The following is an 18,181-nucleotide window of genomic DNA, read 5'->3' as shown; positions in this document are numbered from 1 at the left end:
AGCATGCTCAGTGGCAGGCCTCGAAGCACTCATGCCCTTCCTTCCTTGCCCACACTCGGGAGTCGGGTTGCAAAAGCGCGCTGCTTGGGAATGGGTGGACGAGTTCGGCGCGTCTGAATGAGGGATTTACGGGAGGGTCGCGGGTCGTTGCACTTGTGAGCAAAGACTGATTCTGCAAGCAAAAACAGCAGTCTGGTTTGGAAAGGGGTGTCTGTAAAGGTGCATAAAAAGAGCCTCAGATTGAGGCAGGGTCAGGCCGCGTCACATTTGTGCGGTGCATTTACCTTTCGTCAGAAAGAACTAATTGCAAGAGAGGGGATGGCGGGCGGGCGTGGGAGAAAGGGAGCATGAAGGAAAAATATATATGGAATAATGCAACTGCTTAAGGGAGAGGAGGAAACACACTCTCCTCCCTCCTATCCGCTTCAGATGTTCCTCGCCCCCACCCACTTAAGGGATTTCCACATTGCAGCCCCCTCGCTTGCGCTTCATGCACCCGATTGTGTCCATACCCCAATATGGGGAACAAATCTGGGTGCTGCCGTCAGGATACATCTCCAGGTCTAGGAAAAACACACTCCCTGTTGCAGCGTCGGGGGGGGGGGGGAAGAGTTTCAGAGGGCCTGCAGCGACTGCAGAGCAAGCCAGCGGGGTCTTCCCTTAAGAGGGTCCTAGGCAACATAGGCTAGCCTTCTCCCAACCTGCTGCTCTCCCCATGTTTTAGGCTAGAGCAGGGGTCAGCAAACTTTTTCAGCAGGGGGCCGTTCCACTGTCCCTCAGACCTTGTGGACTATATTTTATATATTGTGGAATATATATGAATGAATTCCTATGCCTCACAAATAACCCAGAGATGCATTTTAAATAAAAGCACGCATTCTACTCATGTAAAAACACGCTGATTCCCGGACTGTCCGCGGGCTGGATTTAGAAGGCAATTGGGCCAGATCCGGCCCCTGGGCCTTAGTTTGCCTACCCGTGGGCTAGGCTCTTGTCAGTCGCAGCCCGCAGGCCGCTCTGGAGGCTGCAAGCCTAGCAATACTGTATGCATGGAGTAAAAAGTACAGCCAGAGGAATGATTTGGAAGCTGCAAACTACAAATTGGCAGGGGATAGGGATGTCTGCAGAGACGAGTAAAATAAGTAGGGCCTATCAAAGGCAGCCTTTGCTGCCTGAGCCAAATGAAAAGATGATGCCTCTCTGCCCCCCCCCCCACTTTCCATATGGGAAAAAACAAAACTGATCAGATTGACAGTTTGAATCTTACTTCAAAACTGACAACAGAAGTGTTTTTCCACTGCCTCTGAGGAAAACAGGCCAGCTTAGGGCACCTACAGTAGGCCACAATCTCTCTTAACATCTTGGGCACATCCACACCATAACTTTAAATCTCTGTGATACCACTTTAAATAGTCAGGGCTTCCCCCAAAGAATTCTGTAGGTTCTTAAGGGTGCTGAGAGTTGTTGGGAGTCCCCAGTTTCCCCACAGAACTACAGTTCTCTGAGTTCCCTGTGAATTGGATCTCTGAGAGGAATAGGCGTCTCCTAACAACTCTCAGCACCCTTAAAAAACAGCTCCCAGAAATGTTTGAGAGGAATCCATGGCTATCCATCTATCCAAGTGGTGTCAGATAGATTTAAATGTATGGTGTGTGTGTGTGTGTGTGTGTGCATGCGTGTGTGCCTGCTCACCACCATTATTGGCCGTCCAAATCAGTATGAATGTTCATTGCAATATAACCAGTGCTTTTCTTCTAGGGAAAAAAGTGTCGGTACTGTGTACCTTTGAGTACCCCCAGAAAAAAGCACTGCATTCATCCCATAAACAAATCAGAAGGAAAGCTCAGTAAACACTGGGTGTAGTATAAACACGTATGAAAGCTTTGCACACTCAAATTGGGATGAATGCTGAACAAACAGGTGGTCTGGAGGAGTCCATAGTGTATTATGTATACCCCACTGCTACTGTTTGTAACTGGATATTGGAAAACCAGAACATATAAAAGGAGTATGAGATATATCATGATGATGTTTTTCAGTGTATGTGCAATGATCCAAAGAAGATCAGGACAAGCTCAATGAGAAGCACAAACCATTTTAACCAGCAGTGAGTAAGCACGTGGAATTCACACATTTTTGAAAAGAAAACTGTAGTCCAGGTAGGCTTGAGAGTGTCTAGGGAAATAGATTTTAAAACCAGATGTGGCTGAAGTACTAAGTATGAACAGTGAGCTCATATTATGTTGTTAGGTCAGGAGTGGGGCATGTCAAGCACAAGGGAAGCCTTTCTAACTGGCTCTCCTCTCTTCAGGTCATGTCCCTCACAGGCCTTCCTTGAATGCTTTTGTCAGCCTGGAATGTGTCCTTAAAATGTGATAATACATATTGCTTTCCTGAATGGACGGTGAAGGTGTGTGTGTGTGTGTGTGTGTGTGTATTCAAACCACTGGCCTTTACAGGGGTGGAACGTAGTCAACTGTACAAAGGAAAGAGTCATATCCACTGCTGTACCCATTTTTGTCTCTGGTCTCTCCTTCCACTGGCATGCGGCCTCCAGAAAGTTGCTTATGAGGGATGCAGGCCTCAGGCTGAAAAAGGCTCCCTCCTGCTGCAAGTCACGCAGCTTTCAGTTAGTTAAACATTTAACTGTGTGGGATGAAATCGTACATGGGAGTTTTACATAGAGTGCCTTGGCTAGGATAGTCTAGTTATTCGTGTCAATTGCTACAGTTCCACTGACTCCTATCTAATGGTTTTCATTAGCTGCAGCAGCACAGAGACGTGAGCTGTTGCACATGAAATAAGCTTGGCACATGAAAACAACTGTCAGGCTCTGCCTGCTTGCAATTGAAAAGCATTATTTCTCCACACGTTGCACCGAGAATCTCAAGTTTAACCTTTCCATCTTTAAGATTTTTCTCAGGAGGCTGTGAATAACTCTCACAAGGAGACACATGCCGGCTCTGTGACCTCCCCATTGTATCCCATGCACTGCTGAGGCTCATAGGGTCACTCACTTCATTTGTTTACACAAGATGAGCACCAGGCTCACAATTTTTAAACTGGTGCTCACCCTTGTTCAGATCATATTCTAAAATTATCTAGGTGAGGGCCAGGGAACCTGTGCTTCTCCAGATGTTTTCAAGTGGAGGTAGGATGGCCATCTGTCATGGATGCTTCAGTTGAGATTCCTGCATTGCAGGGGAAGGACTAGATGATCCTCTGGGGTCACTTCCAACTCTACAATTCTATTTTGCTGGACTATGGCTCCCATCATCCCTGACCATCAGGCTGATGGGAGTTGGAGTCCGGCAAGTTCACCATACTTGCATCTAGATTTTGGTCCCCCCCCCCCAGCTGTCAGGAAATTTCTCTGATTTATTTTAAGAGATACCATGTTGAAGACCACATTTATATTACATTGCTTTTAGTTTAGACAGATTGCACTAAAGTTGATAGGGAGCATCTACTAGTGAAAAATAATAATAATAAATCACAGGAACCAGGTGATGTTAATCTGTTTTTTTTTAAAAACACCATAACATTGTACACCAAGGCTTTTATAAATTCACAGGTATTTCAAATTTTAAAACAGCATCCCTTACAAAAAGATGTCTCTCAGAATATGATGAGTCCCTGCTGCATTGCAGAGTTACAGGAAATTATTCATGGCATCAAGTTCAAAGTACACTTAATATTTGTTTGAGAATGACCCAAAAACTCCCATTTTGACACTTGCTAGTTTAACACCCCCCCCTAATTTACAATGATTAGTATCTTGGTAAAGAATATCACAAAAATAAAGATAAAACTATTTAACAGCAAATGTCACCATAATATGTTCCCCCAGCCATTCGCCTATACAAGGATACACATAATGAATCAATATTTTGGTAGGCATGAACTCTTGCAACTAAGCCTAAACCATGAAAACGGTACTTTTGAAATGCAGACTTTCATATCCAGATGCCAATATTTACTTCTAGCTCTGTGGCTTTCATTTATGGTTCAACAATTAGGTTGCCAGCATTTTAATCAGCGGCTTGATCTACAAGCATTAGCCAGTGATAATGTTCATCTCAGTGCTGAGAAAGGGGTCATTTGCTGATTTCAGCAAATCATGCCACTAATAAAGAAATGGGAGCAGGCTAGTCAAAGCTTTTGTGGTAAGCTGGCAATCCTATCGATAAACACAGAATACTTTGTAAGTCATAGTTAAGAGAACATAACAAGAGCCTGGTGGATCAGGCCAGTGGCCCATTTAGTCCAGCATCCTTTTCCCACAGGTGCCTGTGGGAAGCCTGTAAGCAGGATCCAATCACAACGGCCCTCTCTCCTTCTGTTACAAAAACCTTTATGTACAATGATACCTAAGGCTTACTCTAATGACAAGAAATCAGTGAAACGGCTTTAGGTATCCGTCGCTGACTAGTTTCTAGTGACAATGTCAAACCAAAACACAGAAAATAAATCAAGCTCTTTTCTTCTAATTTTAATTTCCAGCACGATCCGTTTCCACTCTACTGTTCTACATGTACATTTCGCTTTACCAAAACTTTCAAGTTTACATACATTAAAAAAACAAACCCAAAACAAACTAATGAGACCTAAAAAATACTACGTCCAATAAGCTTTCTCTCTTCAGTTGCAAAATGCAAATATTATACTATGCGGCTCACTCAGATTATGTACTTTATATCCTGTCTAACATTTAGTCCCTACAATCAGATTAGCAGCTTGCATATCTAAAACATTCTAAGGCAACCTATATTGTAAAAGCACAGACCTTCTACACTTGCAGCTACTGACACGTTCCCTAAAAAGGCTAGTAATATACTACACTTGTTTTTAACTCTGAGAAGCCAATAGTAGTATCCATTTTAGTAAAGAAAAGCACACATCAATTAAAATAGCCATCATTTACATTGCAGATAAAATAACTTGGATATAAATGTCCATCTTTTCAACAAATGTTGACCCCAACAATTGGGTCCAAGTGCTGTTACTAACCATGTGTCCTCACTGCATCAGTCAGTTACGAACCAGGAACCTGAGACTGCAAACACTCCCTTGCAATTGTAAACACACTTATTCCCAAGTAAATCTCATTGGTTTCAATGGAAGATGTTGAAGAGCAACTATGCTTAGGGTCGAGACCTTGCAACTGTCGTCTTGAAATGACTTGCACTGCAATGATCCTGTAGAAAAGTCAGTTGGCTTCAAGAAATGTAAATGAAACTACTTGGGGATAAATGGGTTGAGGATTGAGATGTTATTCTATTTCTGTAACAGCCCAAGCCAGCTGAGCTAGAGGAATTGACTTTAGTAGGATGATTTGTAGCCCTGCCACCAATATTTGCACTGGCATATCTGTCTGCCAAAAATGGATACAGCTGCATTTTGTATCATGGTACTTGGGATGCTCAATCAAAAACATTTATTTGGGACAGTAAGTTTTAGGATCACTCCATTAGTCTAACTGAAGCATGGGAACTCTACATGCACACATAATCTTATCAGTTCGCCTTAATAGGATAGCCCAGTGCTGCTCCCATCTATTCAAGTGAATGGGGAGATCCATTTACATGGGAGCTCTGCTTACACATCCGAGCACCCAGAGTTTAGAACCAGGGGACACAGTCCATGTGCAGAACCTTCCCGTTCTCTTCCATGAAGGGATCCATGCATGGACAGGAGATTCTTGTCATGTACAGAGTGATCTCCTTGTGCTTAGATGTGAAACTCCATGACCATGACGTTCTAGACTTCCATTAGAACCATTGGATTAAGGCTATTGCACAGAAGTTAAATCCCACTGATTACGATGGAGCTGTACTTGGGACCACAGCTGAAACCAACTGAAGCATTTAGCTTAATTGCAGGCGACAAATTATACCGCTCTTGTATATTTGCATGTTCAGGCCCTAGGACTGAAGGAATATTAACTTGTGAGGAAATAAAAATACATGACTAAATAATAATAATAATAATAATAATAATAATAATAATAATAATAATAACTACTCAATGGCACATGTACAAATGAAAACGTGTTTTGATTCTAAGAGAATGCACCATATTCATTCCCCACATTCTGGATTTCAAGTTATAAAACAGGTCTTTGAAGCGATGATTTTTACATATATATATATTATATGAATGCTCAGGTTCACAGGGCAAATTCTGCCCCAGGCACCAACCTTCTGTGTTTACACAGTGAACCCAGACACACAGCCTTTCACACAACTCTCTTTAGCAGGAGGGGGATATTATAACAGGGTCTAAACAGCAGGCGGCTGAGGTGGAATGCAGGTGTTCCCCACCATATACGCTATTCTGTCATCAATATGTGGCAAAAGCAAAGGTGGAATGGCTGAAGGGGAAGGCATTTTAGGTAGACCACTACAATATGGCATTGAGGGACACAGCATGAGATGCAGAGTCAAGGAGAACAGATTATTACCGATGGCTCTTCAGGAAGGCCACGCCAAATATGTGGAGAAAATGGGGACCTCAGTTGGTATTTGATCTTGCTAAGGTGAACACATCATTCAAAAATAAAAAGCAGTACTGGATCAGAAGAATAAAAAGTGGAAAAACTGTGACCTTCCACATGTTGCTGGACAAATGCGAGTTGGAGCCTGACAACATCTGGAGAGCAACCCCTGTCCTAGTAGATCTAAAGAGCATGGGATAAATCATTATTATTTAAAAATGCAAGCCCCCCCCCCCATATAAATTCAGCCCTCCTGAATGGTACTATGTGATTACCAGTCAGTGGCAACAGGATTTGTAAGGAGGCCACTTTGCAGGGTGGCGAGTCAGGGCCCTGGCCTCTCTGCTGCTGACTCCACCATCAAAGTGGCCCTCCAAGGCTTAGGCAGGCCTTTAAGTGCTTTCCTTTTTAGCTAGGAGAACAATTTGTTAGGAACTTACAAAGGTGCCTTATTCTGCTGCAGACCATTAGCGCATCTAGCCCAGGATGGTCTACTCTGGCCGGCAGCTGCTCTGCAGGTTCTTAGGCAGACTCTTTCTTGTTCAACCACCACCTACGGTTCTTTCAAATGAAGATACCCGAGACTGAATTTGGGACCTTCTGCATGCAACGTGTTGCCTCTACTGCTGCACCAATACTCATCTTGCTGTATATCAGAACCTACCAGGGTATGCTGTTAGCATCTGGGCTCTGAACAAGGTGTGGAGGGGTGGGAGCCTGTGGCCCTCCAGATATTGTTGCACTTGAACTCCAATCAGTCCCAGCCAGCATGGCCAATAGTTAGGAAAGCAACATCTGGAGGGTGACAGGTTCCTTTCCCTCGCTCCAGGGAAAACAGGATTTCCTCCTGCAAATGCAAAAACCAGGTTAATGAGAGAACTGAACACCTTATGTGTTTCAGGTTTGACCTGAAATGGCTTTGGACAAGCTCATTCTAAAGTGCCTTATGAAAACGCTCGAAATGCTGAACAGCACCAGTCAAGACTATTCATTGGTACCTTCCATTAACTTATACATTGTGCTAGACACAGTGCAAGTAGGTTTAAAAACATAACCTACAGGTGAGCCTAATCATGCTTACTCCCAGGTGAGGGAGGGTTAGAACTGCAGCCTTAATCTAGGATGCCATTATGCTTTTACAGCGAGGAAAAACGAACCCCTCTGTATGAAAGTTCCAACACACAACTTGTATTAATGTGGAAGTGTCCCTGGGTTTTGATTCCATGTTGTGAAATACTTTTAAAGTTATCATGTCACAGTGCGCAAGAAAGGTAAATTGCTATGGAATCACTTTTGTTACTAGATCCAGAGCTTATATAAAAAAATAGTTTGAACAAGTCATGCCCATGGATTCAGTCTCTTACCATACGGTTTTTGCATTCATTGCCTTAGAAATACAGCTGCTCTGCAGGTTCTTAGGCAGTCTCTTTCCTTGTTCAACCACCTACAATTCTTTCAAATGAAGATACCCGAGACTGAATTTGGGACCTTCTGCATGCAGTACAGAAATACAGTCTTTTTCCCATTAGCACCACAATTTCCCATAGCCTTAGCATCCGTTAATCATTAGCTTTCAAAACTTTCTAAAATCCTGCTCTATCCTAATGAAGGTTTACCCAAGGTTTTTGCTTACTTGGCTACTTTTAAGTTTTTATAAATGAGTTCCTCCAAAGTTATATGGAGTTCTTGTACGCTTGCTTGGACATGCAATGGCTCCCCTCACTCCTACTTTACCTCTTCTGCTAATTGTCAAGAATTAACTAATTTCCCAAAGTGTGCATTGGTGCTCCTTGTGGCGACCCATTGGAAGCGACAGAAATCATGTTTGGAGACACAGCACCCCTCTGCATGCAAGAGATGCCGTATGTATAGGCTAACTGCTGGATAAATCCCCTCGAGGAAAAGCAACCCAAATACATTGGGAACAAGTGATTAAGTAATAAATGCAGCTTGTCTGCACAATACCTTGTATGTTTCTCATTATTGTACTTGGGGAAGGGCTATAGCTCAGTGGTGGAGAGTCTGCTTTGTTCCAATCTCCAGCGTCTCCCAAGGATGGCTGGAACAGACCATTGTCTGAAATGCATAAAGGCACTGCTGGGTCAGTGTAGGCAATACAGAGCTGGATGCACCAATGGTCTGACTCAGAATAAGGCAGCTGTCCATGCTGGCGACCCTCCTTTCCTTGCTCCTGTGGTGAGCCAATTTTTCTCTTCCAAGGTTCCAGCATGGGTCCTTGCAGGCAGCCCATCAGTTCCTCCTGACCCTCATTGATTTCAGTTGCTTCCTGGTCAGGGCTCTCTTTGATTTGACAACAACCAAATTCTGGCTCTGCTATGTGGCTTTGTAGCTCTCCTCCTAAGGCAATTTTTGTCACTATTCTTGGGTCTCTCTGCCTGCCAGTCTTCTAGCTTCCTCATCTGCCTGCTTGTTGCTCCTACCCAATCTTGCCCAGTCTTCTTCAGGTGAACTGTTCCCCAAACTATGCTCAGCTATACCTCTGCTGTGCTACATTTCTATGGCTCTTGCTTTCTACGTTCTGCCTAGGTCCTCCTATGGGATTTGCCCCAGTGCACCATCACAACTCTAGCCTCAGTCGTGATGGGACTTCTACTTTCATTTGCCCACATGCTTGGCTACCCATAGCTCAGTACTAACAGGACATGCACAATATTGTTTATGCCTAAACAGGTTATATAATTTCCCTGCACGACCTCCATGCACTTTTCTACATTATGTTGTTCACAATATAAATACTAAGAGGCGTGGCTTCATGCTAGTGTGAGGAATGGTTTTTTTAAAGGGGTTTCAGTGGGTTGTAGTTGTACTTAAGATTAAAGTGCTTGACCAAATTCAGTAGCAGGAATAGCAAGTGACCACTACAGAGCAAAATCTCAAAAACGTGTGAGAATTTACCTCTCTTGAAGTCATCACAAAGCCAGCAGTTCTCATTGACTCATAAAAGAGGACCTTTGCAATTGTTTGAACCCCATCGGTTCAGAGCAAATGAATAAAAATGGCAAAAAGGTACATTGCTGGGAATTCGCAACTTAAATATTCATGGACTAGAACCTGTAATCGGAGGGTACCCCAAGAATAGTCTTCCCCCTACATTTTGATAAAAATGGGTTGGACAGAAGTAGCCATTTTGCGAAGAGCCCTTTGCTGACAATGAAAGTTTGGAATGTTATATGCTAGGAAACGGCTGAACCTCACTGAACTGCTGATTCTCACTGAACCACACATTTGCAAGAATTTGTGGCAATATGCTGAACAATATTATGAACAAGGGAAGTTGGCAACATTGGGCAGAATGCAGAGGGAACAAGCAACACAAGCACAGAGCTATGTGCTAAAATCTTATTAATTTTATAGAGGTCTAGGTCAAGGGTGGCTAACCTGTAGCCTTCCACATGCTGCTCAGCTACAAGTCCCATTATCCCTGTCCACTGGCCAGGCTTGATGGGGACTTAAGTCCAATATCTGGAGGCAGACAAAGGACACAGGCTAGCCACCCATTCTCTAGGTATACCTACTGTGGACAATGTCCACTGCCTTCCAAAGCTCTGGTCTCAACATTGTATCTCTACAGATATAGAATACCTGAAATTATGTCCCAATACCAGTCAATGAAATTGAGTGGGGTGGGATGGAACTAATTAACACCCTGTCCAAAAGCAGAATATGAGAGAACATCTGACAGAAAGTACTGGTAGAGAATTTCTGATCCACATATTGTACTAGCGAATCTCACCCAAACTTCAGTTCAAACAGAACGATACTAATTAGAAAGGTTTCACGTAGCAGACACCGCAAAAGCACTGCATGCTTTTGTATTCACTTTCGTTTAACACAGCAAACGCAGTTAAAATGCCTGACCTTTTAAAGCATAATGCGCATTTTATGACCGGTATGTATCTATATAGAAGTCCTGATAATGTTTGTAAGTTTGCAGGGAGACGTTATCTTTTAACTAGAAGACTATCACAGCATATCTAATTATTCCACCTTTTAAAATAGGCATTGTTTCTAGCAGCCAAGAGATTTGTCCTTTGTACAAATAAAACATTATTCTAAAACAAGTATCTCATATAAATATAGAAACGGAGCACAATACATTAGGCAACATGACAATAGATTTTGGCAAATGAAAATGCAGGTGGACAATCCAAACAAGGCTGATCTATGACACCAAACAAAGCAAAGGGCCAGTCTGTGACTTCTGCTAACCCAAGCAGCTGAACTAAATGATATGAGAGCTTCAGGGTATGTCCTTCCAATGGGGCAGAGGATGTTGGTGTACAGTACAACATATCCTAGGGCTTTATGCCTCGGATTGCACACTGCACATGCTTAAGTAGTCAGAGCCTGTGTTGACCTATCCCACCTGCATGGCAAATGGCAAGAAGTATGTAGCTGATGCAATATCCCACAAAATTTATTGAACGGTCTGGGTTCACAGGGATGTCCTATCCTGCAAAGTATTTTTCTTTTCCCACAGAAGACTCCTCCTGAACACCCGCTTTGGTGCTATAGATCCCAATCCAGAGAGCTGTTTGGTGGGCTTGGCGTGTACAGCAAGGGGGGCTGATTCCTTTCCATCTCATCACAACTGCCTGAAAAACTGATCCTAAGACACCAGGGAACCTTCCAGTGCAGCATAAGGAACTGCTGCCAGAAGTGGAAAAAGCAAGGAGCCCCACTGGTCACCCCAAGCCCTTGTGCGTTCTAGAGGGGCTCTCTGGATTGGGGCCAAAGATTTTAACTGGAGGCAGGAGAGCTTCCTATGCAGAGGTGCCCTAAACATTTATAGTTCCATTCCTGTGCTGAATGAACAGATATGCACAAAGTTACATATCCCAAAGCTTACAGAGGTCCATAACATATTTTGTGGCACCTGGTATTGCGGGGGGGGGGGGCGGGGGGACGGGACGGGACGGGACACACACTTTTAAAGGGGATAGTCAAACAAAAATATAAGCAGCTGAATGACAGGATTAATATGCCAGTAACCAGGGGTACACTGGGAAGTATGGAAAGGTTCCTTCTCTAATCAGGGACCCAGGAAACAGCTTTATACCAGGTCAGGCTATTTGTCTATTTAACCTGCTCCCATCTATGTTGGCTGGCAGTGCTCTCCAGAGTTGCCAGAGACTGGACCAGAGACTCTCCATATGGAAAGATCGTCCTCTGTCCCTGAGCTATGGTGTCTCCCCAATCCCCTCTTAGGCAGCTTGGTTACACCTCAAACATGGCAGCAATTTGAGCAGACTAGAAAGAGACTGAGGTTGGCGACCCGTCACACAAGGTGCTTTTGCATGTATTAACTGTGAGATGGTGGGACTTGACATGACCTAAAGTCATGACATCGCTATGCCCTGTGACTAACATAAATCAACTATTAGCAGGTTAAGTTTTAGTGACATGCTGCTATGGATACTATGACAAATGGATGATTTCAGCTTCTGGAAATTAACTTTTAGATGTGTTGTTAAGTGGCAGAAAACTTCCATAGCATAGCATTCTTTATTTTTTTACAGTGCACCCCCAATAGTCCTTCCCAGATGCAGGTGTACTTCGATTACGGAAAAATTACAGGTCCTGGAAAGTGCTAATTTGGGCTGTATGCAGATAACATTTTTTTCAGAGATAAGAAAAACAGTATCATAGAGATAGTGGCACTCATGGCTACATACATTGATTGATTTTTGTAAAAGGTGTTTTGATCATAGACCTTTGGCTTATAGGAACATAAAAAAGGGATGCTTCCTTCAAAATTCTGGAAATGTGCACCACCTAGTGGCAGCACTCAGAATAATTTCACACCTCTCCAATTGCATCAGTGGGACATATGAAAGGATAGTTTGGTCCCGGGAGCTTAATTTTTTATAGTTCTGAATGCCATCTGTATGGGGCAGGGCGTGATCAGGCCTACAGTGGGGATTTTTTTTACCCCTTTACTCTTGCAATGTGATATTGAGTAAAATCAAAACCCCACCGCACAGTTGTTGTTTGTGCCAATAGCACCTTCCCTTGTGCCCAAAAAAGCAATGGGGGCCGAGGGGGCAATTTTAGTCAGGATCACACCATGGGATGTTGGTGGTAGAAAAGGGTCATCACCTCCCCTTGCTCTGACTGGGCATCTACGTGCCCACTACTTAAAGACCAGGAAAATTAAGCATGCAAAGTGAAGCTACACACTGCACCTAAAGCAAACCTTTTGTGCCATGCGATGCTCAGGGCACACCCAAAAGAAAGCTTTCTCTACACTTCATTTGAGGCTTTAGGGCAAAGGATGAGCAGCAGCACCTGGGGGGAAAGTCTACTGTGTTGGAGAACTTTTGCACACCAACATCCTTCCATTTCCCTGCTGCTGCATGGAGAATGCACCAGCAAATGTTGGAGGAATCTCCTACAAGTGAACATGCAAGGACAAAAGAGTGGCTGATACAGTTCAGGGACAAATTACAAGTGACCTTACCAGCATAGTTCTGCCCTTGAGTATAGATCCTCATATCCAGTGCTGGCCTCCCTATTCTGACTGGCAACCAAGCATGGGGCTAGCGGGCTTTAACCCTATGTGCTCTCATTCTGATCTGGATCGGGCTTCCCTGCACTTGTAATTTGCATTGCAAAGAAAGGTCCCATTTAAACAGATTTGGTGGGTGGGTGGGTGGGGGGAGAGCCCCACTCCAGATTGGGAATGCAAAGGGTTAAAGCCACCTGTCCCCATGCTAGGGGTCTAGTACTGGTCAGCCTGTCCCCTGGGAGAAAATTGCACCCAAGGACAGAACTACCCAATTGTCCCATAGAGTTCGGCCCCCAGTAAATTGAAACGACAAAAACAAAAACAAAAGGATGGGTTAGCACAGCAATAATTATTGTGTGTGTTAACAGTACTAGCCATCAGTTATTTCCAACAGCACCTATCCCTCTGGTTGTTGCTGTTGTTACAGCTGTAACATATTTGGGCAGTATTTCCCTAGAGTTACATCTGGATCACTACAGTAGAACCAGGCTAGGAGTACATCTTTCTCTCTTGGATTAAAAATATTTCATCAAAACCATACTACAAAAATAAATTTTCTTTTTAAAATTCTATTTTTTTAAAAAAACAAAAACCCTTAAAACTAAAATATATACAAAATTTAATGTAACATTTAAAGTATTTGTGATAAGGCAGCTAGGTGAATTACTGAATAAAGCTGGCTGGCGTGTTTGTCAGAGAAAGCAGAGCAAAGCGATCAATCTAAACGGTGATTCAGAAGGGCTCCTCCCGCTTCACGGTGTAGAAAAATAAACTATCCTAAATTACATGAAATGTAAAGGATCTGAGGTTGATATGCAGGGACAATTCGTGCACTCCAGTCCCTGAGGTTTATTGTGGGTAAGGCGTTCAGTGTTTGTATGTTAAGCAATGCTGTAGCCTCCTAACAACACAATCCTATGCATGCTTCCTCGGAAGTCAGTCCCACTGTGCTCAATGTAGCTTACTCCCAGGAAAAAGCACACAGGATTGCATCCTTGCACTATAACCCTATACCTGTCAGTTCAAAAGTAAGTCCCACTGAGTTCAATGAATCTTACTTCCAGGTAAGTGACAATAGGATTGTGAAGTCAGATTTGTTCTCCAAAGACAGGGAAAACATTTCAGCACGTGCTTTTCATTGTTCGCTGAAAATAATATGGAGGTAATACTAAAGGAACACTTGGTTTTTCGTATACCCATTTAAGTATGTTAACTGGGCATGATAGATGTCGGAAATGTATCACTGCTGAAGATGTACAGCAGTATCATGAAAGGATGAATAAAGAAGTTACACTTTGCGATGACTGACATAATAACATCAGCAGACTAGAGAAGTGATCCTCACATTCTTTTTTTAAAAAGAAACCCCACCTTTTCCCTTTTCCATATGTGCACAATCTTGTTAATAATACCCTTGTGCATTAAGCTAGAGACACAAGTTATTATGAGTAGCAACAAAATGCTGTAATTATCATCTCATGTTTCCTATCAGGGAAGGACATTCCTGTGTGATTACAATAGCCAGATGTGTTTGTACACATTTCTCTTAACTGCAGGCTGTATAGAGGTTCAGTATTTTCAATGTCATTCTTTTAAATATTGCTTTTAAGGAAGTAATTTTCTGAAATCATTTTTTTTTTAAGCAAAGCAAACAGACTATCACCGTTAACTCCAAAGGAGTACCGAATCAGACTTCAGCACCTAGACACCGAGGTTAAGTCAGGTTTTGGTAGTGAGACTGGATTTCTCTAATCCACGACGGCACCATTCAATGTAAGGAAGAAGAAAATGGCAGCAAAAACTGGTCAGCAGCTTCTCTTCACCTGGTGATCCTCAGGTCAACTAAACAAACATCAAGCCACAGAGGGAGTCATTGGAAACCTTGACTCTTGCATTTGCTTTGATGAAGGCAACTTGGTCATTTTCCGAGGAGAAGCAGGTCATCATCCGGAAGAAGCACTCAGACAACGCATAGAGCCTCTGGGGAATAACCTTCAGTCAGACAGCTATGGTTTTTTTACCCTCAATGGTGACCTTATCATCTACATTTTGTTCATCTGTAAGTTGGACCTCAAGCAGCCTTATGGTGTAGTCATCTCAGTGGAGTTTTGAAGGGATGACAAATCAGAGTCTGTATTCTCCTTGCATTTCTCCAGATCATGAAAATAAGGGTGAGATAAGGCATCGTAAGCTGATATTCTCTTTGTGGGGTTGAATGCCAAACATTTCTGTATGTAGGGAAAATGAGACAACAATTACAAATTAGAAGTGGAGTCTAAGACAACAGCAAGGTTCATCTTATGATACTGTCCCTTAAAAGCTTAGCACAGAATGGCAGCAGTTCCTTTATTCCGATTAAAGGAAAATAATGGGAAAACTGAGGTTTTGTGCCCTTGCTTCCAACCCAGCCGCAATCTACCATGAGAGAGAGAAACACTATAATTATTAATATCCAAAATGAGCAGAAAAGATTTTAACACACTTCATTTATAGATATTTTTAAAAAGATATAATCAGAGGTTCTGACATTTGCACCCATCACCACTACTCCTATTAATTTCATATACAGTGGTACCTCGGGTTAAAGACGTTTCAGGTTACAGACTCCGCTAACCCAGAAATAGTACCTCAGGTTAAGAACTTTGCTTCAGGATGAGACCAGAAATTGTGCTCTGGCGGCGTGGCGGCAGCTGGAGGCCCCATTAGCTAAAGTGGTACCTCAGGTTAAGAACAGTTTCAGGTTAAGAACGGACCTCCAGAACGAATTAAGTTCTTAACCCGAGGTATAAAGCATATTGCTTTTTGTTTGGGTCACGTGATACTGGCAGCAGCTAGTTTCTAAAGCTTCAGTGGAGCAGACACTTACAAGCAGCAAGTCTTTGCCTAGTTCATCAATATCCGTTACGAAAAGCTCAATGGGCTGTGGATCTCTAGCAGGAAAAGCATTCCTTGGGAGGGCAACGTCACTGGGCCAGTCCTCTTCTTTAGGAAGCCCAATTGCACTGTGCAAGGAAGAAAGGAAGAAAGAATCAGGCATTTAGCTCCAAGAAAAGCACCGCTACTTACTGCTTCATTCACACCCCTGCGCTTCTTTTTCACTATCTGATGACATATCTCATCCACTTGAAAAATGCACTTTGTGCCACATCCTGGCACTGTCCCTCTAAAGCACACTTCCCCCAAACTGGTGCCATCGCTGATGCAGCTGATGCTAATCATGTGAGATCTCGCAAACTCAGCAAGACCTCACACGATTTCAGCTGACGCCAGCACCGCTTCTGTGCTGGAGCAGGTGGGGTGTCCGCAGGGCTGTCGCCTTGGGGGCTTCTGCTGCCTGAAGCAGCTGATTCAGTCTGCCTAGTGGCTGAGCCAGCTGTGCCCCCCAAAATCCTCCACCCTCTACTCCCAAAGTTAAAAAGCAAAATCCAATTATAATTCAATGGGGATCACTCCAAGGCTAGTGGGTTAGGACTGCAGCCAGAAAAACAAGGCAAAGGTGTATAAAAGTTTCAAAAACCATATTGTTAGGAAAGCATTATATAATGTTTGGATTCAATATAAAGACTTGTTGGAAAGTAAAATTCCCAGGTGGTTGTCACCAATGGAAGCTAAGGCGGTGAAAAAACTTAATATGGATTCTAAATGGCCAAAATACTGTGAAATCCTGGAACAAGATGGTGAGAAGCTTAAACTTCAGAGTTATGAGAAATTAAAGTCCAAAGTCCGAGATTGGTTACATTACCATCAGATAAATGAGACATTTAAGCAGGACAGGAAAATAGGATTTCAGAAGGAGAGGTCAAAGTTAGAAACAGAATTGTTAGAACCCAATACTAAGAATCTGTCTAGAATGTATAACTTGCTGTTGAAATGGAATACACAGGATGAAACGGTGAAATCAGCTATGATTAAATGGGCACAGGATATCGGTCATGACATTAGGTTCGCTGACTGCGAACAGTTATGGACCACTGGTATTAAGTTTACGGCATGTAATGCCTTAAAAGAGAACATAATGAAAATGATTTACAGGTGGTACATGACCCCAGTCAAGCTTGCAAAAATCTACCATTTGCCCAATAATAAATGCTGGAAATGTAATGAGACTGAAGGAACCTTTTACCACCTTTGGTGGACCTGCCCAAAGATTAAAGCCTTTTGGGAAATGATCTATAATGAAATTAAGAAAGTCCTTAAGTGGACGTTTTCTAAGAAACCTGAGGCTTTTCTCTTGGGCATGGTTGGCCAATTGGTGCCAAAGAAGGATAGGACATTTTTTATGTATGCAACTACAGCAGCAAGAATTCTTCTGGCAAAGTATTGGAAGATGCAAGAACTACCTACTCTGGAAGAATGGCAGACAAAGGTGACAGACTTTATGGGATTGGCAGAGATGACCGGCAGAATCCGCGACCAGGGGAAAGAGACAGTGGAAGAGGACTGGAAGAAATTCAAAATATATCTAAAAAATTGTTGTAAAATTGAGGAGTGTTAAGATGTCAAGGGGTAAGAATCAGAGAATTACAGCTGTAACTAATAAGTTTAAGGATAATTAATAGAAGGGAACTAGTAGATAAACTGACCAATGGGTTGCTAAAGAACTGTAAAACAAGGATGCAGTGAAAGGGAGGTATGGGGAAGTCAGAGGAAAGAAGGTGTATGAGAATAACATTATGATTTAAATGTTGTGTATGTATTTGTCTTTTGTTTTGTTTGTGTGTTTATATGTGTTTAAAAAATGAATAAAAATTATTTAAAAAAAAAAAGGACTGCAGCCAGAAAAACCTCATGTATCAGGATATATCAGAGTTTGCTTATTATCACTGTTCTTATTTTTCAGTGGCATTGCAGCTTATGGCCACATAAGGGGAAACATACAGGTGTCTGTACCCAAAGAGATTAGAATCCAAAACAGACAATGTTGAAAAACAACAGAGAGAGAGAAGAATGGGGGATCCCTGCCTGGGAATGTAGGCAAATGCAGTTACAAATACTGTACCTATAAGTTTGATTGCAGTTGGGAATTAAATGGACAAGGCAGAAGGTTTAAAAAACAGGGCTGCAGGCAGAAAGCAAGGGAAGCAGGGGTCCCTGATGGACACCTCATTGAGATATTCAGCTGTCATTTCATACCAGATTATAAGCAAAACTGGCAT

General features: G+C 42.8%; 1 protein-coding gene and 1 long non-coding RNA gene across 5 annotated transcripts in view; one reads left to right on the top strand and one right to left on the bottom strand.

Moving 5' to 3' along the window:
- Positions 1–147: 147 nt before the first annotated feature.
- On the top strand, positions 148–11,080 carry LOC309381014. The gene is made up of 3 exons (XR_014173259.1): positions 148–219; positions 2,040–2,107; positions 10,998–11,080. It is a non-coding gene; the product is annotated as an uncharacterized lncRNA (long non-coding RNA).
- CDK6 (cyclin dependent kinase 6) overlaps positions 3,508–18,181 on the bottom strand; it is a 114,353-nt gene continuing 99,679 nt past the window's right edge. For all 4 annotated transcript variants that reach the window (XM_081931266.1, XM_081931268.1, XM_081931267.1 and 1 more), the window contains exons 7-8: positions 15,892–16,027; positions 3,508–15,253 (exon numbers count right to left, since the gene is read on the bottom strand). In XM_081931266.1, the coding sequence (XP_081787392.1) occupies positions 15,107–15,253; positions 15,892–16,027 (283 nt within the window). In that variant the 3' untranslated portion in view covers positions 3,508–15,106. The remainder of the gene's footprint in view (positions 15,254–15,891; positions 16,028–18,181) is intronic.

Source organism: Podarcis melisellensis, assembly GCF_964234715.1.
Source record: "Podarcis melisellensis genome assembly, chromosome: 12".
Taxonomy (NCBI): domain Eukaryota; kingdom Metazoa; phylum Chordata; class Lepidosauria; order Squamata; family Lacertidae; genus Podarcis; species Podarcis melisellensis.
Note: the sequence above shows the minus strand (reverse complement) of the source record. Positions and strands in the feature narration are given on the sequence as shown.